The 27,060-nt window shown below is 37.4% G+C and overlaps 1 protein-coding gene across 1 annotated transcript in view; it reads left to right on the forward strand.

Moving 5' to 3' along the window:
- The window catches only part of CEP128 (centrosomal protein 128), a 198,922-nt gene that overhangs the window by 5,476 nt on the left and 166,386 nt on the right, over positions 1 to 27,060 (forward strand). The window contains exons 2-8 of the mRNA XM_088145261.1: positions 3,632 to 3,775; positions 5,832 to 5,918; positions 6,043 to 6,166; positions 6,467 to 6,585; positions 8,651 to 8,742; positions 10,361 to 10,433; positions 17,303 to 17,419. Of these exons, the coding sequence (XP_088001387.1) occupies positions 3,638 to 3,775; positions 5,832 to 5,918; positions 6,043 to 6,166; positions 6,467 to 6,585; positions 8,651 to 8,742; positions 10,361 to 10,433; positions 17,303 to 17,419 (750 nt within the window). The 5' untranslated portion in view covers positions 3,632 to 3,637. The remainder of the gene's footprint in view (positions 1 to 3,631; positions 3,776 to 5,831; positions 5,919 to 6,042; positions 6,167 to 6,466; positions 6,586 to 8,650; positions 8,743 to 10,360; positions 10,434 to 17,302; positions 17,420 to 27,060) is intronic.

Consider the following 27,060-nt stretch of genomic DNA (forward strand, 5'->3'; position numbering starts at 1 on the left):
AATAGTCTGTTCATAACTGCTTCTTTGAGATATTGTAAGCTAATGCTTGTATTATCATTGATAGTATCTAGCCATCTTGTCTTTGGTCATCCTCGTTTTCAGTTGCCTTTGAAACTACACCTTCATATTTAGTATTCACAGTGAGCAGTCTGGATTTGCTTCATCTGTATTGTATAGTATTCTGTATTGTCCAGAATATTCTCAATATTTTTTTCAAGCACCACAATTGAAAGGCATCAATTTTGCTTTGTTCATCCTTTCTGATGGCCCAGCTTTTGCAGTCATATGTTATAAGTAGGAACTCCATGGCCCTGAAACTATGTACCTTGATTGTTAGTAGGATGTTGTGCACTTTAATATTTTGTCTAGATTTGTCATAGTTTTCCCCCAAGAAACATATGTCTCTCTATTCTATGGCTATGTCACCATCCCTATGAATTTGTGATCCTAGAAAGATAAAGTCTGTTACCAGTTCAGTTTCTTCATTGCTATTGTATTTACATTGAGCTGGCATGGTGAATTGACATGACGTTTAGTTTAATTAGTTTAGTTTAAGCAGGCAAGCTTCTACACTTTCTTTCATCTTCAACAAGTGATTCCTTAAATTTTGCTCAGTTCCAATCATCAAAGTGATATCAGCATATTTTGTTGATGTTTCTTCTAGTAATTTTGATACCAATTTCTATTTTTTTCTAGTCCACCGTTTCTCAGATATTTATGTGTGTGTGTGTGTGTATTTCAAATGTAGTCACCACACATCTCACTCATTGAGCAACTCTGGGCAGTTTACAGTAAAGACAAACATAAATACAGGTTAAAATACTGATCAAAATACAATAAACCAATCTTTAATTAATAAATAACATCTTCCAAGGTAATTGATGGTAAGTGACAGTTGTTAACCTGTGAGAGCATCTTCAAGGTGCCAGCCACTCCCAGGGATGGTTACTACTCCTCACGCCCCACACCAGTTGCCAGAGCCAGGTCTTCACCCCTTTCTGGAAGGCTGGGAGAGTGGGGGCCTGCCTCACTGCTGGGGTGATATGTATGTATGTATGTATATAAATAAAATATATGAACAAATACAACTTTGGCACTCTCCTCTCCCATTTTGAACCATTCAGTTACTCCATATTTGTTCTATGTTTCTAGGTCATTATGCACGTTCTTCAATAAGTAGATAAGTAATGTGGTGCACTCCTATTTTTAAATCCTAGCCATCATGTGTTGTGCTCTATATAGTAAAAAAATGTTTGTGTAATCAGTAAAGCAAAAAATAGATGCCTTTCTGGAACTGCCTTTCCTTTTTGATTGCTGGTAGGATGTTAACAATGTGATCTCAGTTCTGAATCTGGCTTGTACATCTAATAGTTCTTGTTCCATGTGTGGTTAAAATCTGCATCACAAAATCTTGAACAATATTTTTTTATTTATTAATTGAATTGACACGGCTGCCATCTATCCATTGAAACTTTGGATGGTGGACAGAATAAAAACATAATCCATAAAATCCTCCCCAAAGAAACAAAAAAAAAAATGATCTCACTAGCATATGAGAGAAATGCAGCCGTTTGGTAGTTTGAACGTTCTTTAGCTCTGCCCTTATTGGTATTGGAATATGCATTGGTCTTTCCCAATACCTTTGCCACTTGTATTCCTTATCTGTTTACCAACCACATATATCACTTTAACTGTATCACCTTGTAAGATTTTAAGGAGTTCTGATGCTGTTTCATCAATACCTGTAGTTTTTGTTGTTATCAATATCTTCTAGAGCCAATTTGACCTCACTTTCCAGAATGTCTGGCTGTAGTTCAGTGGTCAAACCTTTTTATGTATCATCAGTTTTAGCATATTTTTGAATAGTTCTTCCATATACTCCCATGTCCCTCCCACAGTTGTTCCAGAAATATTTTCTAACTCCAGTACATCTTTGCAATCTTTGTCTTCTATCATGCCCATCTTTCCATAACAGTTTCTAATGATTTCTCTAATTTTTAAAAATAAATCTCTTGTCCTTCCTATTCAATTATTCTCCTCAGTGTCTTTGCACTACTTATTTATATATAGCTCTTTGTCTTTCTTGCTTTTCTCCAGGTCTCAGCATTTGACAACTCTTCCTCTGTCACTGTTCTTTTTCTTTCTGCTTTTTCTCAGCTATTTTCAGCGTATCAGTAGATAACCATTTTGCCTTAATTTGTTTTTTAGCATGTTGGGATATTTTGTTTGCTTCATGTTTAATGGTGTCTAGTTCAATATAATTCTGATGACAGAGTACAAAATAAATGAACTCAAATTTTAAGAAAATCAAATACAGAAGTAGTAAATCTGTAAGAAAAAAGAGCAAAGCCAGTGCTGTGTTGTTCTTTAAAGGCAAAAAATTGATTTGAGGAAGTTTAGAAAATACTAATAATAGATTGCTTGTTAGGGATTAAAAAAAAAACAAATCAAAAACAAACTTACAGAAGAATCTCCTATAGTATCTTGTATAACTGTGCTACATTATAGAGATTTGAAGATTATTGCCCTATAATCTTGTGAATGTCATGCAGAACAGTGGTCAAAATTCAAACATGTCAGTGTAAATACTCATTCAGTTTGTGAGAAATCCTTGCTCTTTCAAAAATAAAACAAAACAAAATAAAAACAAAAATGGTTTCTCATTCTGGGTTATACAGTGTACAGGGTGTCCAGTGTTGAGCCTAGCTCTTGATCACTATCTTTTCAACACTGGGCTGTGCCTCAAATTAACCTTGTTTATTACAGTGTGTGTTATCTGTGCTGTGAGTACTTTACAAATTTAGGGTAGAGTTTGTTATCATTATTATAGAGATTAATAAGATTGTGATATATTAAGGAAATGCCAAAATCTGGGCTATGCATAAACAATAGATCTATACATACTGTATGCTGAATCTACCTGTCCTTCAAGATCTAAGTCTATTTCTAGGTGCCCTCATTGTCAAAGGTGAGGAGGATAGTAATGTGTGTGTGTGTGTGTGTGTGTATATTTGTATTGTATTGTGTGTATTTTCTCAGTGTTAGTGCCGTATATATGAGTTCTTTCCAAAGTGTGTGTGTGTGTGTATTTGTATTGTATAGTGTGTGTATTTTCTCAGTGTTAGTGCCGTATATATGAGTTCTTTCCAAAGAGTAGCGGAAGCAGTAGCCTTTGCAACTTAGGTGCTAGGCAAAAACACTTTTATTTTAGAGGTAGAGAACATATAATATTGTGCAGCCCCCCCCCTTTGTTTGTTTGGTTTTTTTTTTTTGCTATTTGCCTTTGTTTAATTTTTGGAATCTGTCCTTTTCTGTTCCTAGGGTTATGATGCTAATTTTATTGATGTATAAGGAAAACTTTGCTGTTCACTTAATGTATTGCCTGTCATTTGTTTTGAGATTGGAGCAGAAGAAAAGTAGTACTGTATATATGCGTTCATGACTGTCTGCTTTGTTCCTTTTGCATGTGTGTATGTGTGTATGTAGCTTTGTCATATAATCTATAGGGGATCATTGAGAACCAACCAAAGCCAATATGCTTTCTGAGTTTGTTTCTTGGTGATATGATAGAAACATGGCAACTGATATAATGTAATAAGATTTACTAATGTGAGTCTTTTTCACTTCTAAGATTCCAATGGCAGATTCATCCAGTGACTCTGATAACTTTCGTCATAGAATTGGAAGACGGGGTCCTATAAGAGCAACCAGAATCCAAAATCATGGAACTGAAGATGTTACAGAGAAGATTCACACTTTAGCAAATACTTTGCAGGTTACTGTGAGCTGTCCACTTTAAAAAGCATTTTGTAGAAATACAAGGAAGAGCTCTAGTTCTGTATAATGGAATAATTGTCTTGATTTGTAGCATTGTACCTGGGAGAAGTTTGTTTGTTTAATCTTATTTTTGGCAGTTTACAGTAGTTAAGCAAAGCCTCCCCACCCCGACCTTAGCCTCTACCTGCCCATAAAGCAGTAGCTATAAATCCAGGGGGATCTTCAAGTCTTGGATCTGCTCTTTCAAAAAGAGTGCCACCCCATCAAGAGACAAGCCTGGAGCAGAACACCTTGATGAGCATATAGAATATTTTGTTTGGATTCAATCTTAACCACTGTTTCAATATTCTTCCCCAAAAAGGCTAAGTTAGAGACAAAACACTAGTTATGAAGGATGGCTGAGTCTGTGGAGGGTCTCTTAAGGAGCAGGTGCACCACAATCTCTTTTGAGACTGCTGGTACCATTCTTATTGAAGTAAGATATTGTTAACCTCCTAGAACCAACCTGTCTATATATAGAGCAGCTAGATGGAAACCCTACCTGATGCTTCCTCCCCAAAAAGGATGTTGGCCAACCTAAACAAGGCCACTGGCTGAGAGCCTGATGATGTAATAAAAGAGAAGTAATGACACTTCACCTCTCTTATTGCCAAGGTGTAGGCTTGAACTTGAGCTTCTACCTTCACTTGGAGCTCCTTGCGACTCTGATAACTTCTAGCATAGTTTTGCTTTCCCCAAAAGAAAAAAAGATAAAGTCATGGTCTTAAGTTAGAGAAATGGAAAAGGCAGGGAGTAAGACTTATTTTTTTGAAGGTGACTTGTAAACATTTACTGTTAAGCCTCATTTAACAACCACAGTTGGGACCAGCAACTCCATTGCTAAGTGATGTGGTCATTAAGGGAGACATGTGACCATGATGGATTTATGACGTCACTTCTGCTGCTGTTAAGCGAGAAAGCACGTGACTGCAACTTGCGATTTTACTGCCAGCTTCTCTGTTGACTCTGCTTGTCGGAATCCAGCTGTGAAGCACGCAAATGGCCATCATGTGACTACAGGATGCTGTAATGGTTGAAATGCCTGCTGGTTGCAAAGTGCCCGAATCTCAATCACGTGACTGTGGGGATGCTGTGATGGCCATAAGTGCAAGGATCAGTTGTAAAATTACTTTATCAATGCTGTTGTAACTTCGAACAGTCACTAAACAGGGCAGTTGTTAAGTGAGGACTACCTGTATTTAAAGTATATATATATTTCTACATAGCCTTTCCACTAAATGGCCAAGATGATTTATAACACGTTAAAAGCCACAACATTTGTTTTTTAAAAAGACTAATTAAAAATAAAGTTAAAAGTCTATGACTGATTATATGCTTTATACCCCTCCCAAATATTTAGATATAGATCAATATCTGTTTATAATTAAGGAAAGAAAATAGATCATAACAGGAACAAAGTACTGAGCGGTCACAGGTTTCTGTGCTTGGCTATAAAACAGTCATAGAGTATGTACTTTACATGCAAAAGTTTCCAGGTCCAGTCACTGGTAAATCTGAGTAAGTTAGAGATAGGCTTTTGCCTGAAACTCTAGATAGTTTCTACTGACAGGCATCTGTTTGACTCCATACAAGTTCACTTCCTGTGGTCTTTTTGGACTATTAAGCTTTAGTATTCCTAGATTATCTAGAGTCAGGGAGATATGCAAGTTTCTGAATACTGCCACATTTTCATCATGGTTACAAATCTTTAGGCAGACTATGAGGTGAATTGGTTAGAGCAAGTACAAATTTATACATTTTCCACAACTATTTTGATGTGAGATTCCTAGAGTCTTACGAGAAGGCTTCATGTTAAAAATTGTAAGGAACTTCTGTAAATACACATATTAATGGGCACTAAATTGGTTGTGACTTTAAGGATAGACATTTGGTCATAAAAGCACACAAACTACTTATTTTTGGACACTTTGGATATTGACCTCCCACATTTAACATTAAGTATTTGTAGGTTGGATTGCAGTTTAATTATGTTTTCTTTTCATCTCTGTTTAAAGGATGCAAATTGGAACTTAAAACATGTGGATCAGATGTTGGGCCAGTATCGAGAGTATAACAACGAGCAGGCAGAAACAATTGCAAATGTAAGCTGCTATTGACTGAACATATTAGAATTTGTAAAAATATAAAACTCCTGTTTCTGTTCCATTCTTTAATGTATTTTGAAGGAAATTGTCTTCTACCTAACAAGTTACCATTTTAATATAGCTTAAAGAAACTTTGGAACAATCCTTGGGCCAATTAAGGAACCAACGATTATTGAGAAATTCTGGAGTAAGAAGCGCATCTCTTTCAAGCTTGTATGCAAGTGACCTGGATAGTGGAGCTCCAGGTATATTTAATAAACCTCATGCTGAAATCATATATTCACCTACCTATGGGTGTCTCATTGAACTATTGAATAGACATGTATAGTCTTTCTTATAACAAAATCTTTATTGATTTGTTTTGCTTTGTAATAGCTATGTATTAATAATATTGTATACATATACAGTAAGTATGGTGGAAAATATGTTTGAGCAGATTAATGTTAGTATCCAGGCAGATTCATCGTGCTATAGGCAGTCCTTCAGATATGAATTATGTTTCAAAAGAAACTTGTGCTGATTTTCCTTTCTTTCTTTCTGTGAAGAAGTTCATCATTTCAAGCCTACCTCTCCCCTCAGAGATTACAGTGCAACACTGGGTACCAGGCACCGGCGGTCTAGATCTGCTGTTCGATTTGTTGATCAGCGAGGTAACTTGGACCAGGTAAGCAGCTATTCTTAAGAGAATATAGGCTCATGTTTTTTCCCCAGTCACTTCTTCCTTTCACTTAGTGAAGTCTATGTAGGTCAGCTGTTAAGTCGTTTATGTAGACTTTGAGAATTATTGTATATCTGTGGAGTTCTTGGTGCTCTCTGAGCTTGGTTCTTTGCTTGCAGATGTTTCATTACCCAACTAGGTAACATCATCAGTGTGAGTGAGGGTGGGGTTTGATATATAGTAACTTGCCCTGCCAGTTTTGGTGGGGTGTGTGGTTTCTTCTTTGGTGGTTCTTTGATTAGAGTATTGTTTTCTGCCTGATTGTCTGGTGTTAATCCCTGCCTATCTGAGTGGCTGCTGGAGGGGATGTGTTCTAGTTATTTTGTTTCCTTCCTAGGATTTTTATTGTCTCATTTGAATGGTGTATAAATGTGGTTTATCTCTATGTGTCTATTGATGGCTGATTTGTCTGAATGCCAAGCTTCACTAGCATTTTGGATTTGGCTTGATCTAAGTTGCTAATATTATCCCAGCTGAAACTGTGGTTGAGTCTGCCCATGTGTTGGGAGATCAAGGAGTTTTTTTCGTGTTTTCTGACTGCTAGTTGTTGTTTGCGGATGCGCTCTGCTAGTCTTCTGCCTATCTGTCCTACATAGCGGCTGTTACACTCCTTGCATTGTATGTTGTAGATGACTCCTGTTTTTTTACTGCGGCTTTGTATCTCTTTTCAACACATGCTCTTTGTGGAGGAAATAGACAGTCATGGGAAGAAAAGAAAGCAAAGTTAAACTGCAGTGAAGCATCAAAAATTCACTTTTGTATTCTCAAAAGCTACATTTTAAAATCTGTGTCTGTCTTCTCTTGCATTTTAAAAAAAACAACAACAAACAGCCTGTGATGATACTTTTAAGCTTATGTGGAACTGATGCAGTAATTTCTAACATGCTGCTATTATTACTGCATTCTAAAGAAATGTACCACCTTCTTTTGAGGAGACCACACAATTCTTCTCAAAGATGAACCACTAAAAATGACTCTTCTGTTTTGTGTAATGCTATACATACCCTGAAACCTCTTATCCAGCATATTTTTAGTTTTAGTGATGTATCTGAAACTTATTAAAAAATAACTGCTTAACTGTAGTTTTTCAGCATGCTAGCAATGATGAAATGCTTAGATAATAGCTATGCAAACCACATTTAATAGTACATCTTTTAAAGCCTTTAAATCTGATACTATGTTTTATCAGTGCAATCCAATATATTTATTATGTGTTATATAAGAGTAATTGTGTATAAAACTGCTGTAATCAGAAGATTAGTTTCATTACTATTTTTAGTAACATTAGCTGCTGTTACTATTTACAATCTCTTTTATTAGAGAGTAAAATAGATTTTGGTTAATGGCGTTTCATAAAATGGCTCTGGAATAGCTAGTGCATTTAAAATTCTTAAAACAGTTACTGTCCAACACTTACATGGTAAGTTGCTAGTGAGGCATATCAGTCTAATAATAGCATAACAAAATAGTAGAAAAGAAATGAGAGAAATTCAGAATAGTAAGCATGAACAATATTATAAAACATATGGTTTAAAAGGAGTGTTTTAAGATAGGACGAGATTGGGTGGCTTAAATCTCAGATAGCAAATATTCAAAAGATAGTGGCAGTAATTGAAAAAAGAATAAATGTTGAAAAAAGGTCATGCATTTTTTTAGATTAAGGGGAAAAAAACATGAGTGTAAAGAATCTGTAGAATGTTAAGTAATGCTGAAAGAAAAGTAAATACTGAAATATTTAAATACATTTTGTCCTGAACTAGATACATAGGATTGACCCAGGTCCTTTAAGAGCCTAGGTCCACTTTGAATGGATCTTAATATATAAAGATGCAAAATCCAATAATTTGGTATTATGTCTTTCTTTCTAATTATTGTTATTATAGCTGTTTTGTAGCTTTCAGGTATTATGAAAAATATACCTGAAGATATACTGAATATATCTATGCAAAATTGTAGAAAAGTAAATATTTTTAAAGCAGCTAATTATGATCTATGTGTGTTCATACTGCAGCTGCATTCCTTACACCAGTCACTCAGAGATCTCAGCAGTGAACAAATTCGTTTGGGAGATGACCTCAACAGAGAACTTTCAAGAAGAAATCGGTATGAACAGAGAGTATGACTTTGGTTGGTGAAGAAGTTTGAATTGTGGAGTCCTTGGGGTTCTCTGACCCTGGTTGTTTTCTTGCAAACGTTTCATTACCCGGCTGGGTAACATCTTCTGTGCTAGAGTGGAATGGGGTTTGCAAGGACTCCACAGTTCAACCCTGAGCTACACGTCTTCGCTTCTATTGGTAGAAGTTTGAATGTTTAACATAGAAAACAAACATTTGATGTTTGACAGTTCTGTTCAGTCACTGCATGGTATTACATTATGTATTATTTGTATTGCATCTGCTCAATAACAGGAGTTCTCTGGCAGATTACAAAGTTTTAAAAATATTTAAAAATCCAATAAAAACAATGAAATGACATATATCAAAGCCAATTTCCCAATGTAATGTGGGCAATTCTTATTAAAATAAAACATTAAAAAAATGCCTTGGTGAAGAGGAATACCTTAGCCAGGTATAAAAATAATACTAAGTGGCTGCAAAGTTACCTTCCTTGGGAGGGCATTTATTAACTGGAATTATACAGCTGGCAAAACTCTGACCCTCGTAGAACTCTGTCCCTTATAAAACTCCTCCATAACGTCACTTGGCAGATGGGGGAAGACCAAATGACAGAGTGCCTGGATAGATACATATAGGAGTTGTTCCTTGCTATACTGTGATCCCAAATGGTTGAGAGCTTTAAATATCATTACAGCCACCTTGAATAAAGTCTGTAAACAAATTGTAAAAGTCATCCATAAAAAAGACTAGTCTTGCTTCCAGGGGAAGCTATTAAGTACTGGTGCTATAACTAAAAATAGCATTTTCTGGCCTTAGTCCCCTTACGTCATGAAAATGGGGCACTACCAGTAGTTTCTCCCAGGTGGGCTTTGGTTGAAGAAGGCAGTCTTGCGGGTATCCAGACACCAAGCCATAAAGAGCGTATAGGTTAAAACCAGCGCTTTGAATTGTACCCAGAAACCTATTGGCCACCAATATGGGCCTACAATACAAGTGTAATATGTTAAAGGTGATTAGTACCTGCCAACAAGTAGGCCATTCCATGTTGAAACATTTGCAGTTTCTAGGTACTCTTCAAAGGCAGCCCCATTAAAATTTATTGCATAGTCCAACCAAGCAGTGATAAAGATGTGATTCCTCCTAGCAAGATCCTTCCATTGATGTAATTTATCTGAATGTTTACCAGAGCATGTGTGACTGATGCTAGATTGTCCCTGTCCAGAAAGTGTTCCAGCTAGTATATTATTGTTGATAAAAGGTGCTGCTAGCCATTGAGGCAAACAGTGTCTCTGGTGACCAGGAGCATTTCCAAATCATACCTGATTATTCATGGGAAGTGCAGCTTCCTTCAGATCAGGGTTAAGCCACCTAACAACATCTTCACCTAGTTTCTACTGAGCTTCAATTGCTTTTTCTTCCAGTCTGTTAGGGTTCCTTCGCATTGGGGGGGGGTATCCTATTCAGAAACAATAACATTTTCTGACAATAAGAAGTTATTGCAATTTTGTAATAAAGATAGAGACTAATTTGCTTTATGTAGTACATGGTATACTTTGAAGAAGATTTTTGGGTTTTTTTGTTTTTTGTTTTTGTTTTATTCTAAGAAGTGATGCTGAAACGAAAAAAAGATTAGAAGATTTATCTGGCAGACTTGATGAATCGCAAAGACAGGAGTCGGTGAGTGTCTTGAAAAATCAATGTTTCTCAAATAGATTTTGGAGTTGTTTTTTTTTTATATGGAGTACTAGGAAAACATACAGGGCCTGTCTCTAAGCTGTAACCTTTCAAACTTAGGTAGAATTTCATGTTATTATATATTTTTCTATGTAAAAATACCTCTGTATATCTCAGTGTTTACATAAGCAAGGTGAAGATTCCAAAATTATCCTGTGGATGCAGAATATATTTGAATTATCCTTTTCTACTTGTTATTTTGAATGTCTTGAATTTTATCTGAATTAAATTTGGAAGCTATTTTCTGATGTTTGCATTAACTCCTTTTATTTTAGGAGAAGTAAATACCTGAGGAAGATTCAAGCCCCATAGGTGTCTTCTATTTTCAGAAGGTTTATACTACAGCTGTCCATCAGATTCATATATGAAATTGAATTCCAAAGCAGATTAGCATATTTCAGAATAGAATCCTCCCTACTCAGTTTTGGATCTGTAACAGTCATAGCAAAAAAGGACAGGATTCTTTAGTTTTTTATAAATCAGTGTGGCAGGGGAGGAAAAGGGAGTATAAAATTCAGGACCCTTGGATCAAAATGTCTAAGAAGTCCCAGTGACACTCGGATCAAAATGACATTTGTTGTCATGGTACCATTGATCATGGTACTTCAGTTACAGTGGTACCTCGGGATACGAACTTAATCCGTTCCGTGACTCTGGGCGTATCCCAAGTTGGTCGTAACCCGACGCAAATTTCCCCATAGGGTTCAATGTAAATCTGGTTAATCTGTTCCGCCCTCTGAATTTGGTCACACCCCGAAGCAAATTTTCCCATAAGGTTCAATGTAATTACCGTTAATCTGTTCTGGCATCCACGGACCACGTGTCAGGGGCGGGAAAACGGCTGGGCGCCACGGGGCCGGAAAACGGCCGGGCGCCGCGCGGCAGGGCGGGAAAATGGCCGCGGACCACGTGTCCGGGGCGGGAAAATGGCCGCGGACCACGTGTCAGGGGCGGGAAAATGGCCACGGACCACGTGTCGGGCGGAAAAATGACCGTACCCCAAGGCGGAGTTCGCACATCGAGGTAAATTTTTGTGGCCGGAGCTGGTCGTAACCCGAAAAGTTCGTTAGTAGAGGTGTTCGTATCCCGAGGTACCACTGTACTTTGTTGTGGAAGTTGGTAGAGAGATGTTGAAAGAAACACAATTAGATTTATTATTCATTGCACTTGTCATTGTCTAGTTTCTCATCTGGAGCTGTTGTATAGTAATGAACTGGATTAAACATTTATCATTTTATTATATTATTATAATATAATACTATCAATAATCATTTGGTATTTATTATATGGATAAAAATCCAGATTTAATCTTGTATACTTCAATATTAAGTCCAAGAGTCAGCTGTACTGGAAAGGGGTTTCATTTCTTATGGCCATACCTTTGTTGCACACTACTTTCTCAACCTATGTCTTTGAATCTTCCCACAAAGTGTTCTCATTATACAAGCTATTACCATTTCAACATTTATGCTAGCTGGTCCCCAAATAAAAATAATACAGGCATCTAGAAATATATATATTTTAAAACTTGACCTTTGTTGCACTATGTGAGGATCAGCAGATGTTGCCCCTTCATAACAATCAAATTTTCATCCCTTTCTGGTCAAACAAACATTTGCAGCCATTTATGTTTTCTCCTACTGGACTTACGGAGTTACATAAGGTTCTGTTTCTGAGTGGGGGATCTTGTCAAATGAGACTACCCTCCCAAGCGAATCAAGATATTGGAGCTCTAGATCCAGCCTTTGGAGTAGAGTGAACCCATTCTGTTAGTGGACATCATTTGTAGCAAGGGAAGACTGACTCTTACTGCTGGCTTTCCTGTGGCTGAATCCTATGGACCCATTATTGGTTATCAGTAATATTTTTTCTTATAGTTGTTGAAGAGCATTGTGAGGGGGTACTTTAGGACTGAACAGACAAAAGAGCACACAAGAACCATCTTAATTTTTTTTCTGTTATTTGTAACATTTCAAAAATGGAAAGGGACTAGTTTCTCTTTCATTCATGCAAGACTAATTATGCAGGTGTCATTTGGCTAAAGCATACAAACTGATCCCTCTCTCTTCCTGCTGACTTCAAAAGATAGTGGGATACAGTATGGCCTGATTGCTTTACTATTCAGACATTGACACTTTTCCTGAAGTATTAATATTTCTATTCAGTATCTTAAGCTATTGTTAAGGGTGCAGTTATTATTAAATTCCCCATAGGGTTAATCAAGAGCTTGAGTTAAAATGTGGCTGTCATTCTTTCATAGATAGCAAAACTTTGATAATCTTCATGGACCTTACGATCCTCTTCTCCCTTTTTGGGCATCTATGCTGGGTAGATTGATCCCACTCTGGATTGGTGCTCCCTGCATAGTAACCTCCATGCCAGCTTCTCTGATGATTTTAAATTACTGAGGAACTTATATTTTGTCAGGTGTCTGAAACTGCATAATTCACTTTTTGCTTGCTAGCCATTTTCCCTCCTCCTCCTCCTCTTTTGAGTCCAACAACTCTTTTCCTGCCAGCTTTTTAGCTCATTTCAGCTTCTTCCCTCCTCTCCTCTCATAAGAGACTCTCTCTCTGTGTGAACAACAACAATCTTGTTTTGTCTCACCTCTTTTCCATTCTCACGTTGTCAGCTGCAAGTACAGTCTATATATATATATAACAGGATGGCAGACAGTGTTTAACATCTCCATTCTTGACAAGCATCTTAGTTTAATTTATTTTAACAATTTATGTGGCTGCCATCTTGCAAATGAGACTCTGAGAGATGTTAAAACCTTCCACAAGTAACAACCGAAAATAGTTTAAACAATTCTAACAAACAGTACAATGTGCCTGAGATCCAAACAGTCTATTCCCTCTTGCAAATCGATAGCAGACAGATAAACAACAAACCAGTTGAGTTCACCTAAACTCCCGCTCCAGTGCTTAAGAGAAAGGCAAAGTCTTTAAAGACTCATGGAAGGCTATAACAGGGTCAGGGCCATCTGGATCTTTGGGGGATGAGGGGGAGAGATGCTGTTGCATAGGACAGGTGTTACAATAGAGAAGGCATGTCTTCTAGGTCCTGTTGAGTAATATTGCTTTGTAGAAGGGACCCAGAGCATACCTACCCTGTTGGATCTGGTAGGGTAAGCAGAAATAATTGGAACAAGCAGCAAGCAGTCCTGCGAGCTTGGCCCTGTGCCATTTAGGGCTTTGAATTGCACCTGGAAACCTGTAGAATTCACAGAGCACTGATGTTATACAAGCTTATTATGACATATCCCAAATTCCCTATGCCACAGCATTCTAGACCAGTTGCAGCTTCTGAATGCTCTTCAAGGGCAGCCCCATATAGAATGCATTGCATTAGAGTAATCAGGAGGTGACTACAAAGTATAAATGACCATGAATAAGGCCTCCTAATCTAGAAATGGGTGTATTTGGTGCAAAAGATAGATTTGTGCAAAGGTCCTCTAGCTGTGAGATCAAGGGGACACCACAAATTGTGTGCCAACTCTGTCTGGGGATGTGCAACCCTATTCAGTATTAAAAATGGAAAATCTCCAGCACTAGGAAGCCTCAAAACCCACAGCTACTTGGTTTTACCAGCATTGAGCTGTAGTCTGTTCTTCCTCATTCAAATCCCCTACAGCTTTCAGACATTGGGAAAGGACCTTAATGGCATTATTTGGTTGTCATAGGGTGGAGATGTAAATTGGGTTTCATTACCATACTGATGCTACCTCACCCTCTCAATGAATCACCTCACCAAGTGGCTTCATGTAGATGTTGAATAGGAGAGAATAGAGCCCCAAGGCACCCTGAAAAGTAGGAGCCTGAAGGTAGACTTTTTCTCCCCTACCAATACCAACTGGAAACAGTCCTGGAAAAGAAGCAGAATCAGTGTAGCAATGTGTTTCCCTACTCCTAATCTGGTCCAGAAGTATGCCATGATCCATGGTGTTGAAGGCTGCTGAGAAATGGATGTACAGTCCACATCCCAGATCTGCCAGAGGTCATCAAGTGTGACCAATGCAGTTTCAGTGCTATAACCGGTCCAAAACATGAGTGAAAAGGATCCAGATAATACATTAACTCTAGGGCCTTCTGGAGCTATAAGTCAGTCACCTCAACAACCTTCTCTAAAATGGGAAGGTGAAGAGTAGACAAAAATTGTTCAATTTCATGGGGTCCAGCGATGATTTCTTAAGGGGAGAGCAGACCACCTTTTTTCAGAGCAGGTGATCTACCCCCTCTCTCAAAGAAGCAGAAACCACTGCATGGACCCAACTATATGTCATCTCTCAGGAGGCCTTGACCAACCCTAAGACATGGATAGCTTAGAGCTCCAGGTATCGTGTCCACTTCATCAGGGCTAACAGGTTCAAAGTTCTCCCTGGTGAGTTGGCAGGAACGTGCCTCTGGCAACTCCGTGAGACCTGCCCAGTTAGATTTTGGCTCCAAGCAAATCTGACTGACCTTATTCAACAGTTGCCTAGAATATTCCTCACACTGACCCTGTGACCATTTCCAAATCAAATTGCCATTCCTTACTGCTTACAAGTGGTAGATGGCAGTTTCAATTTTTACAGGCTTTACTCTGTTGTTATAATTCCTCAGACTTTTAACTGTCCTTGGTTCTGGTAAAGATTGGTTTCTTTGGGAGCAAATTTGAAAAGTAATAGTTTTCAGTACATTAGAAATTAAGTTTTAGTAACCATGGATTAATTATCCATCCCTTGATATTTTTTAAAATGTCTTTTTCCCCCCAAAAAGGAAAGCAAGAAAAATGCATCTTTTGTAGAGAGCATATATGAATGAATTTATGTGGGAAACAGAGTAAACTAGGCAGCAGTATATCATTTCTAGTGAGCTTTGAAAACCACTTGTGCAAATGGAAGAGTTTAAAGACATATTAAGGGTATTTATGTTACTACATTTAGTGTAACCATATAGCTAGAATGTTTAAATGTTACTTACCACTAGAGGGTAGTGTCTGCAAATAAATGAAGGAAAGAATGAAACTCCTATCATACTTTTGAGTGTCCCCTCTACCTTACAAAGTTAGAAAACTGAAGCAAGTAATTACAATTAAAGTGAAATTCCTGATTCATTCAATCATATTTTTATTATTTAAAAGTTAGAAGCTATTCTAATTCAGTTCTTGATTTGTCATTCAGTAAAATTTCAACACCAATAAAAAAAAAAAAAGTCCTGGCACTGATATATGGAAATATACTGGCATTGATATATGGAAATACAATCTTTTTACATTATTGTCCTGATCTAATTCTACATGTGCACAGCTAGCGGCCCTGGGAGGAGATGTACATTCCTGCCAGTATCAAAAGGCTCTTCCTGCTAATCTAACAGGATCCAGATGTGAATGTTGGAGTACAGATTCAGCTTTGTTTCTGGAGTAGCTGCATAACTCAGCTTTAGCATGGGAATCTCCTTTGCTGGATTGGGGGCAATGGTGTTTTGACTGATGGCTATTGCTTTGTATACTCTGCTGGAAACAAAAACAACACCCACTTTCTATAGTACCAGGATATAGTATGGAGGCAAATGGATGTAATAACCTTGCTGAATTTAAGCAGATCAGGTTTTCAACACTGCCTTACCAGTTGAGAACTTCTTAAATTTTAGAGGATATAGATGTAATTTTTCAAGTGGAAAAGGAATGGAAGTAAAAAAGACTGAAGTCAACAATGAATACAAAGTTATATATCTGGATTCATTTTATTTTACATAATTTTGTTTTGCTTTTATTATAGGGGGAATGAGAAAGAACTAGGCGGTACCTGAAGCCCCACCAGTGAACAGAATTCTTTTTATCCTAGCTTTGGTTTCTAAGATTTCTTCTGGGTTACACTTTTTTTCATAGTCTTAGATCATCAAATAAATGAACAAATGCAGAACTTGCTACAAACAGTTAGAATAGCCTAATACACTGATTCTTGCTTTTCCTACCCTTTCTGTTATTAGTGCAAATGGTAATGGGAGGAAAGTTAATTGGTAGCAGTGGTCAAAAGATATTTCATCAGTGAAAACTTTTTGCTTGAGTAGCTACAGATTAATTGTAAGATTGCAGGTTATATCTAAATTTATTCTTCCACTGATGGACATTTAGCTAGTGGTATAAAGGCCACCTCATATAAATATGTCTTGTTAGGAGTTTATAGATCTTTTTGATAGGCTTTATAAAAGGCTAAATCACAACACTATGGCATATTCATTGCTTGTAGAACATTGTAGATTCAAACTCCAGCATTTCCAGATAGGGATGGAGAAACCTTGTTTCATAATTTTAAGATCTTCTGCTATCTGTGCTAGCTAAAGCAAAGATCTTATTCAAGGTAAGGAGGTTCCTGTGGTCCAGTGGAGGATTCTATCAGTGCAATGCAAAAGAAAATGATTGCAGCAATTTCCTTATACCCTGAAGTCCCTCCATGCTATTTCTCATTTTGTTCTGAACGTTAGTAGATCAACTGTGAGGTCAGAGCAAAACTAGGGCAAGGGGAATAATTGATGATAGCTCTTTTCCCCATTCTGCTGGTTGAAAAGATAGATGAGAATCTTCTGTCAATAAACAGATTCTACCCAGACATAACCATATAGGTTCTGCTTTGTTCAGGGTACTATCCAGTTCATATTACTGCAATAAGCACATCTTATTATACTGTTAGTGTTTGGAATATATTAAATATGTAATTAGGCTTCGGGATTTACTTTCATTTTCTTTTGTTGTAAATCTGGAGCACTTATGTTTGCTTTCTTAACATTTTAACAAAAGTTTTTTTCTCTGAAACCTACATGCTTATATAGGTATCAGAGCGGGTAGAGAGAAGACTTCAAGGGATTGAACGAGAAATCCGGTCAGAAAGGCAATTGATAGAAAGACGCCAAGACCAACTGGGACACATGTCTGTGCACCTGCAGGAAGTACGCATAAAGGCCTTTGTATATATTTAAAAGTGCTTCATGTTAGCAATCTAGTCTGAGATAATTATTTAAAGGGGTGACTCTCTTTCCTGGAGATGTGTTTTGCTAGAGGTAATGCAAACTGACAAGACAGTAGTGAAATACAGCTACCAGATTTCAACCTCAAAATCCAGCTGACTGCCAGTTGGCAGCAGAGAGGTGATCTCTCTGCTGCTATCTAGCAGTTGACCGAAAATTTGAAGTCCAGATCTGGTGACCTTGCTTCTATATGAAATGACTTCTCATGCTGGAAACAGGGAGTACTGGTTCCCATCATACAAAAGTTTTGAAAGGATGCTGCCTTAAAGCAATTTCAGGTACATCTAAAACTGTTGAAGGCATTATTAACAGCCACCTAGCACATACTTTTCTTTTGAAGGGTAAATGTAATGTAACTGGTAGCCAGTTTCCTGGTGCTGTATAATGAGCTGTGTTTGAATTAAAATGCATCTGGCAGAGAACAAGAGTCTTTTCTGAAGGCAAACTGAGCTATTGTTTGCTTCAGAAAAGAAAATTAAGGCCCTTTTCACTTTTTCTTTGAAAAGAATGCATAAAGTACATATGGGAGAGGTAGTTAATTTGCTCCACCCCTGTACTTGAGACGCCAGGGTTTTTAAATATATGGTTTATAATTCTGGATTTAATTTAAACGTCTGGGCAATTAGTTGCATAGTCATTTCCAATTGACTTTACTCTGGTGTCTCACAGAGTCTATGAAAAGTTTAATATCATATTTGGTTGCTTTAATAAATGTAGTGACCTGGGTGCATTTTTCTGAAAAGCAATTGCAGATTATATAGAGCAGTATAAATCACTAGGGATTAATTTAGATTGATGCTTTCAGTTCTAAAAAAGTGGCTCTCCCTTTAGAGGTCACATTAAAAAGAAGAGGGGGAGAAAAAAAGCTACTACACATGTTAAGTTTGGTAAAAGTAATGGCTCTTCAAGTTTATGTGCTCTTCTTAGGTCAGAGACTTTTTCTGGTATTCTCCTTCATTTTTTAAATTACCTCAAATGATAGTAAAAATTGTGATTGATTAGAGAAAAGAGGAAATGAAAATGGTTAAGTTTTGCAGTGAAGATTCTCACATTGTCTAGCAATTTCTTTCCATTGCTTTTGGGCTTCTGCATATTTTGGATTCAGGAAGTTGATGTATAATTTAATACTGTACTATACCCTGCAGAGCCACATATGCAGTTTTACAAGGTATTATAGCTTGCTGTTGATATTTTAAAAACGATTTAATAAATTTTTAACATATTTTATCAAACTTATGAATGCTTGGTAGTGAATGCTTGGTAGTGAATACTTTGTTAACGTTCTTCATGCAAATTTTACCTTTAATTTTTACTATGGTGGGAACATGTTGCTCTAGTTGTTTTAAAATTTGGCTTGATTGAGTTGAGCTATTAGAAACACATCTTTTCAAATTATACATGGTAATATTGTATTGCACTTGGATGTTATCTTGGATTGTTTTTTGTGTTTGGTTTTCTATTTTAATTTGGCTGTGTAGGAGTTGCTGAAGCACCATTCTTGCGGCATGAGAAATCTTATGCTATGGGAGATGAGGCCATGCTGTGGCGTCTTACTGCAGTGGTGTTACTTTAGATTTTACAAGTTTGCTTCTAGCTTTCTTAGGCTTATCTGGATTGCTCTGGCGCTACTATAGTAATTTTTGAAGGAGACATTAGTAATCCTTAATTCAGGCACAGGGATTTCAGTACCTTTCAGAGGTTTTGGCTTCATCTCCCATAAATTCAGATGATTTGTTTTACTAATTAGGGCCTATGGGGGTTGTAATAATTGGAGGGCATTGAGTTGATAGTCATGCTATTGTCGCCACCTCTTCCTGCTGCTGCTGTTAAGATCCTGCAAGATTAGCAGTATTATCCACCTATTATTTATTTATTTATTTACAAAGATTTGCATGCCACCTACTGGAGAAACTCAGGATGTCTTATGATAGTATATTGATTAGTAATTAATTAGTAAGAATCTCTAAAAAATCTTTTATGGAAAGGGTCACAGCTGATTCAGAGTTGATATGAGATTGAAACTAGGGACATCCAGCTTATTTTTGATCAACAATCCTGAAGACTTAACATCTGAAGTTGGGATTGGCATCAACTTTTGGCATTGTTGGGCACTAGCCAAAGACTATAAGAATGGACTCCCTTGCTCCTTGCTTTTTTTGTCTGGTTACCTGGGCCACTAAGCCAGGGGACCCAGTTGTCTCTTAATTTTTCCCCTTCATTCTGGATGCATGACTCAGTTGTGTCCATAGAAAAAGTGTAAATGGCTGAACAGCAATGACAACAGTAAAAAAGAGGTGAATTTACTCATGTCACTTAGCTCAAGATCCACTGAAATCATGGAGCTGATACTATCTGATAAGGTAGGTAAGCCCTTTAAAGGCACAATGTGCATGTATCCTGGCCTTGACAGAATCTTTATAGCAGATGTTCTTTTTCAAGTATCTATACTTAGGATCCAGTCAGCCAATTACAAAATACAGGTAGTCCTTGACTTACGACCATTTGTTTAACAATCGTTTGAAGTTACAACAATGCTGAAAAAAGTGACTTATGACCGGTCCTCGCACTTATGACCATTGCAGCATCCCCGCGGCCACATGATCAAAATTTGGACATTTGGCAACCAGCATGTATTTATGACAGTTGCAGTGTCCCGGGGCCACATGATTGCCATTTGTGACCTTCCCAGAGGGCTTCCGACAAGCAGAGTCAATGGGGGAACTCATTTAACAACTGAATGATTCACTTAATGACCATGGTAATTTGCTGAATGACCATAGCAGAAATTGAGTGCAACTCACTTAATGACTGCATCACTTAGTGATGATGTTCTGGTCCCAACTGTGCTCGTAAGTCGAGGACTACCTGTACCTCAAATATCAACCAGAATTTTTTTCTCTTAGCTGCAGACAGGCCTCAAAAGTAGCAAAGGAACTTTGGATAGATCTGATACTATTTATTGTAGGGACAAATGAGGTTGGTGTGTTTTAGTGTTTGTATATGTGAAAGAGACTGTGAATATATGTAAGGTGTAGCAGATTTGTGAATTAGGCATCATGGTAGTCATTTTAAAAAGCAAATTATTTTTCTTACTGGGCTACACAAACTTCTTGTAGATAGAAAAAGTTAGAATTTAAAACACTTTGTAGTAAAAGAAGACCCCCCTCCTCCCTTTTTTAAAAAAAGAAATCAATTTCAAGGAATTGGAAGTTTGTATTCGTAGGAATTTGACAAACCTTTAAACCCTAGTAACATTTTATGGAAAAGTTAGTTTGTTGCTTCAGAAACAATTTTCAAACTTTAAAAAAACCCACACATTTATCATAGCATAGGATATTATGGCCTGCAGTTTTACTTTGTAAGATAGTTGATGGTGAACCATCTCAACAGATTTATTTATTTATTTAAAAGATTTATATGGCTGCCCATCTTAAAGCACAATTTTGGGTGGCTCACAACAATAAAACCACAAGAAGGCTATCCAGCCTTCACTGAAACATATTGTGAAGGGGAGCTTTGATCATTGTTACATTGTCATATTACTTTTACCATTAGGATATTTTTCCTAATACTGAAATGGAATTTGCTTCCTGTACCTTAAGACTTCTTCTGTGTCTTGCACTCTGGAACAAAAGAGACACTTTTCTGTGTCACTTCCTTTCAAGTTCTTGAATTTGATCATGTCCCCCCTCAGTTATATATTCTCAAAGCTAAACATACCAGGTTCCCTCAATTGTCTCTCATGATATTTAATTTCCAGTTCCAGATAATCCTCATTGTTGTTCTTGGTAGGTTCTCGTTCCAGTTTGGCCGAATCTTTCTTGAAATGTAGTGCCCAGAACTGTACATCGTACTCAGTATGGAGTCTGACCAATGCAGAATATAATTGAAGTATTCCTTCTAATAATTTACTCTGTTTGGATCATTATTTAAAACACATTAATTTGCAGTTTGATTAATGGCCTTTTTTCAGAATAAATATAGATCGGGATCCAAGTGCTATTTTAAGAACTAGAGCATACATATTGGGATTTTTTTATTTTCACAAACTGATTTTTGAACACTTCGGTTTTAAATGTGGTTTTTGTATAACTTTGGGATGTGAGGAGATAGAAGCAAAACTTGCATAGTTGGGGCTAAATCAAAATGTGATTAAAAACCTAATTATTCAGTGATGATTACTACTGAATAGCTAAGGCTGATTCTGATGTAATAAATCTCAGCCTTGCGTGCTCTGTTTCCATGCTGCCTCATTCCACTACTGGATGAAATGCAGTATTCAAGAAGCATCCAATCAACAATTGCTTCTGTTTACATCCAAACTAATGGACTAAGGTCATACAACATACTAAGCTGTGTTGTGGTTTATTTTAGTTTGGCACAGCATGTTCTGTGAAACCCTGTGTAAACCATGGATTATGACTTGGTTTTATGAATATTGTGTGAATTCACATTGTTCAAGTAATAATGGATAACCAGTGGTTTGACATGATTATTTAGATTACGCAGGTTAGTGCAAGCCAGTATTTTAAACCAAGAGGTGAGGCTGATTCTTTTTTAAAAAAAAAAAAATTGTTAAAAATGATGACATGAATGAATGAATGAATGAATGAATGAATGAATGAATGAAAAAAGAGTCTAGCAGAATGAATATTTGATTATTTGCGAAGCTGGATTATGAGAAGCTATTTTCACATATGTGTTATTGTATCATATACCAGCTTTTCTTAAAGCCAATATCGTTACGGAGTATTTAGTTTTAGTGTGCATGGAAGATAATATGAGATGGCATATTTGAAGCACCATTGGGATAAGCGATTGCTTTTTTATTTCAGATAATTTTTGGTTAATAGTGAAATATCCTCCAGTGCTATGTTGATAAGTTGAGGTGGCAAATTGATTTCTAAGAGTGTGAGTTAAGACATCATAATGATAAGATATCTAATTCTTGTACCTCATTAGAGAATTCTTCCGCAATTAATTATTATCTCTATTTTTTCTTCACTAGTATAAACGCTGTTGTAGAGCCAAAGCATAAGGAGCACACAAGCTGTAGACATGAATTAAAGAAGTTTGTAATATCTTACATGGAGTCAGACTATGATACATTCAGACTGATAATAGTTTCCCAGAGTCTCACACAAAAAAATCTTTCCCATTATATATGAACTGATCCTTTTTTACAACTACAGATGCCAGGTGTTGAATCTTGGACTAAATCTGTGTAAAGCATGTGGTCTGCAGTATAGCTATTGCTCCTTTTCATGAGTTGCATAAGGTATTAGTGACTTATAGTTGTTCCCATGTGTTTAAAATGATAACAGCTGTCTTAGATGTTTCTTTTGTCTGCCTTCCCAAATAATTGAGGAATTATTTCAGATTCCAAAGTGTCAATATCTAATTTGCAAATGTCAAGGGCTATCTGGAATGTTTGCAGGCTACAACACTGTAATCTTCAGAGGGCATGTCTGAGGCTGTACTTCTGTGTTTCCTCTGACTACATAAGAATTAGAATGTTCAGATATATCATTTATTTATTTTATTTATGAATTTACATAATTTATAAACTGCCTCAATATCAAAGGGTCCAGGCAGCATACAGGAACAATGATGATATAGTGAGTGCAGCAGTGCAATAGAACAATACAGTAAGACCAGAACATGACCGTGGCTGGTGGCAGTAACAATCAGTTCAAAAGGCCACATATTTACAAGCTTCCAGAAAGGCATGAGAGTGATGGCTACCCTTGCTTTGCCTGGGAGGAAGGGAGCTGACAGAATTCCCATCCCCCACTCCACCCCATAGTAGATAGGGATACTCAACAAACTTTCTCTGTTCGTTCAGGCTGGGTGGAATCTGTTTGTAATGGTTGGTCATGTAGATACTCAGGCTCTGAGCCATATAGGGCTTTATAGGTAATATCCAGCACCTTGAATTGCACTTGGTAACAACTGGCAGCCAATGCAGCTCATACAGCAGAGGTGTCACTGCCTAGGAGGCGCAAAGGTTGCTGCATTTTGTACCAGTTCCAGGTGGTCTTCAAAGGACAATTCCATATTAGCCAAATTATAGTGATCCAGGTGGGAGAAGACAAGGAAATGAATGATCATTTTCAGTGCCTCATGTTCTAAATAAGTCTGCAATGGGTGTATCATCCAGAGCTCAGTGAAGGTTCTCCTGACCACAGTCTCTCTCTGCTTCTTTAGGAGCCATGCATCCAGCTTTGCAAGTCTGCTCTTCAGTAAGAGCCAAACTGGTGCCACCCAGGCTAACAGGCTTCTGAATAAATCACCACTCCATCCTGTTTGGCTGAGCCTATTTCTTCCCATCCAGACCTTGATAGCCTCCACGCGTCAGGGCAGGACTTCTGCCGCAACTCCCATTCAGCCCAGAGTGGAATTATAAAGCTGGGTGGATGATTTTTCCTAGTGGCTTCATGTAGATGTTAAACAATGAATGAAGGACTAAGCCCTGGGTCAATACATAATGGAGTGCCTGAGGGCCAGACCTCTCCCCCATCAACCACTACATACCCAGGAAGAAGCAGAACTATCATCATATGCCCATGTGAACCACTGCTCTGCAAGCCGCCCTGGTTGCCAGTTAGCTTGTAGATGTAGTTCAAGGTGCTGGTTGTCACCTATAAAGTCTTTCGTGCAAAGAGCCTGGTTACCTGAGGGACTGCCTATCTTTGGTAATGTCTACGTCTGGTAAGATTTGGTGGTTACATTTCAGGTCCCCTTAATTAAACAGTGTCATTGAGTGGGGCCCTGGAAGCGTGCCGCCTCAGTTGTAGCACCTGTCTTGTGGAATGGTATTCCCCCCAGAGATCTATATGGCTCCCACCCTGGTGATGTTTCAGAAGCCATTAAAAATCTGACTATTTTCCCAGGCCTTGGGGTAGGGTGGGCTGTGAGAATAACATTGAGGAACAGGAAAAAGAGCCACAATCAAAGCAATGGTCAGAAAAGATAAATCTGAGTCTAAAGCAGGAATGGAATTTGAGAAAGTGTTTCAGACCTGACCCTCCCTAGTTCTCTTTAGGATAAAGGCTGGGAGGGGGGAGGCACATCCAGAGTTGCAAGATTCTGTTACTGTAACCCTATGATAAAAGTAAGTTTAGTATTCATGACTTTGGTATTCAAGTCTGGTCTACCTCGAAGAGCTAACTGATGGTGATCACCTGTAGAATGTTATTTGTTTTGTATGGTGCTTCTTTTTTTCTGGATGCACATCACTTCTTTCATTTTATTGTTCTAGCTTTTTTATAGTGTAAAGGACCCAGAGTTATGGGGAGTTGGGCATTTTTAAATCTATGTAAATAAAATTAATTAATTAATTAATTAATATGGTGCCCACATAGCAACCAAGAAGATACTATGATTGACAATATTGAAGACCACTAAGAGATCCAGTAGGACAAGGATGGCCATGCTTCCTCTCCAATTCCCAACCACAGATAACCCATGAGTATGACCAGTGTGCTATTTCTGAAGTGTTGGGGAGCTATTGAAGCCACAAATCTTTGATATAAAATATATTTAAAAGGGGATAAATATCTGTATTTGCTTAGGATCTCAGCAGCTTTCCCTGCTTCAACATAAACACAAGTGTGCTTACAGCTTGCAACAGAGATATAGGATGTGGCTCTGTCAAGGAATCATGAGGAATTATAATGTTGACAGCTGAAGCTGTGATATAGTAGTCAGCAAGTGCTCTTTAATGGGGCATAAAGGTTTTCTTTGTCTCTGTAGGTGCAGGAAAACAGGTCTTCTAGGTGAAAGTGGTTGTAGGGTGGCTTAAAAGAAGGTGCAGGGGGCTCTGACCCTGAAAAAGAGAATAGTTAGGGTTAGGGTTTAATTTAATTTAATTTAATTTAATTTAATTTAATTTAAGAATAGTTTAAAAATAGTTGTAGAGATGAAGTAAACAGTGAGTCATTCTAAACATTCCCAAATATACTCAGGAGTCCAAGCAAGGGTGCAAAATACAGTGACATTGTGGTTGTGTTCAGAAAAGCAATAGAACAGACAGATCATCTAGTTTATGATTTCAGAGGAATGTTCTAGGATTTGTGTATTCTTTCCACCAAGGCTCTGGATTGGCCAGTTTAGAAGTAATATAGACAACAAAAGCATTTTAAACTTCTGGGTGACATGGTTACTTGCTGAATTATGATTTCAAGTCACTCCTCAGTTAATCAGTTATCATTTGCCTAACTGGTCAACAGAAAACTGGCCAGCAGTAATTTAGCCAACACTCCTGCATTTGATTAATCATGGGTCTGAAACTGAGAAGATAGAGAAAACAAAAGTCTCCCCTTCACTTGAAGGGGTGTCATACTCTATGAGGCTGGCAAGCTCAGGAAACAAAAACACTCAGATTTCCTGAGAGATTTTTATTGCTGGTAGGGCAATGTAACAGAATCCTGAAAACCTGCCAAAGCAATTATCCTTATATAAACTTATACCTAGCATGATTAAGGCAGAATTACTCTGAGTTTCTTTCTCATGCTTCACCTTCTCCTGGGCTCAGGAATCTCTTCTGTATTGGCCCTGTTTCCTCCTTTCACTTTCTTGTTGCCCCCTCTGTGTCCCCAAGGTTTGTTAGGAATTCTATCACAGGTAGTAGAGCCAACAGGTTTGGCTGAAAGTACTGTGGACCCAAAAGAAGAAAACCAAACTGAGCTTTTTACCACTTTAAAAATCCTTTCCCATAATATGCAGGTGACTGAATTTATGCAGATAAAGAAAATTTGATAATTTGAATCAAATTGAGGATTTAAATCAGAAGTTTGATATTTTGGATTAAAAAATGAGAGCTGAAAAGCCTGGTGACTAATTCATTTTAAAGAAGAACTATTCAGCTTGAAAGCAACTTGGAACAGATGTGACAGATTTCAAAAGTAAACAAAGACCATCAGGATGAAGTGACCCACTGATAATTCTTTACTGCAGAAATAGTTAATTTTTTTTTTAATAGTCCTTACATCATTGAGCAAGATCAAGCTTTAGCATATTTTTAATGTTTTGTTTAATTACGCTCCTTTTTTGAGGGAAATATGAAGGAAATATCTTGAATTGCCAATATGTGTTTGCTTTCTTTTCGTGAACTGGGTGTCTATAGATGTAATGGAAAACTGTTCAATATTCTGTGTGCCTAAGGTTTGATTATATGTTTAAAAATTAGGCCAAATAATTTTCTTCATGTAACATAAATCTGTTTTATTGTTTGGTTTCCCCTCATTTTTATTTGTTGGCTTGTTCTTGCTTACTTGCTTGCTTTCTAAAACCAATAAAATAAAATAAAAATCAGACACATAAAAGACACATGGAACAAAAAAAGAAAGCTTTTGAAAGGGCCAGCACATCTCTGAGAGTTAATTTATTTTCTGAAGGAAGCACGTGCTTTTCAGACTAATTAGTGGAGATAACATATAAGCAAGTAATACTATGTCCCTCTTCACTTCTCCAGATGTGTTTTTTGTTACTAGTAGTTTATATTTATATCTCACCTGTCCTTCAGGAGCTCAAGGAATTGTATCCTCCAATTTTTCCCCAAA

The sequence above is a fragment of the Python bivittatus genome, unplaced genomic scaffold (assembly GCF_059951505.1).
Source record: "Python bivittatus isolate LINGU-HERP-01145 unplaced genomic scaffold, Pbiv_v1 ctg000480_np1212, whole genome shotgun sequence".
Taxonomy (NCBI): domain Eukaryota; kingdom Metazoa; phylum Chordata; class Lepidosauria; order Squamata; family Pythonidae; genus Python; species Python bivittatus.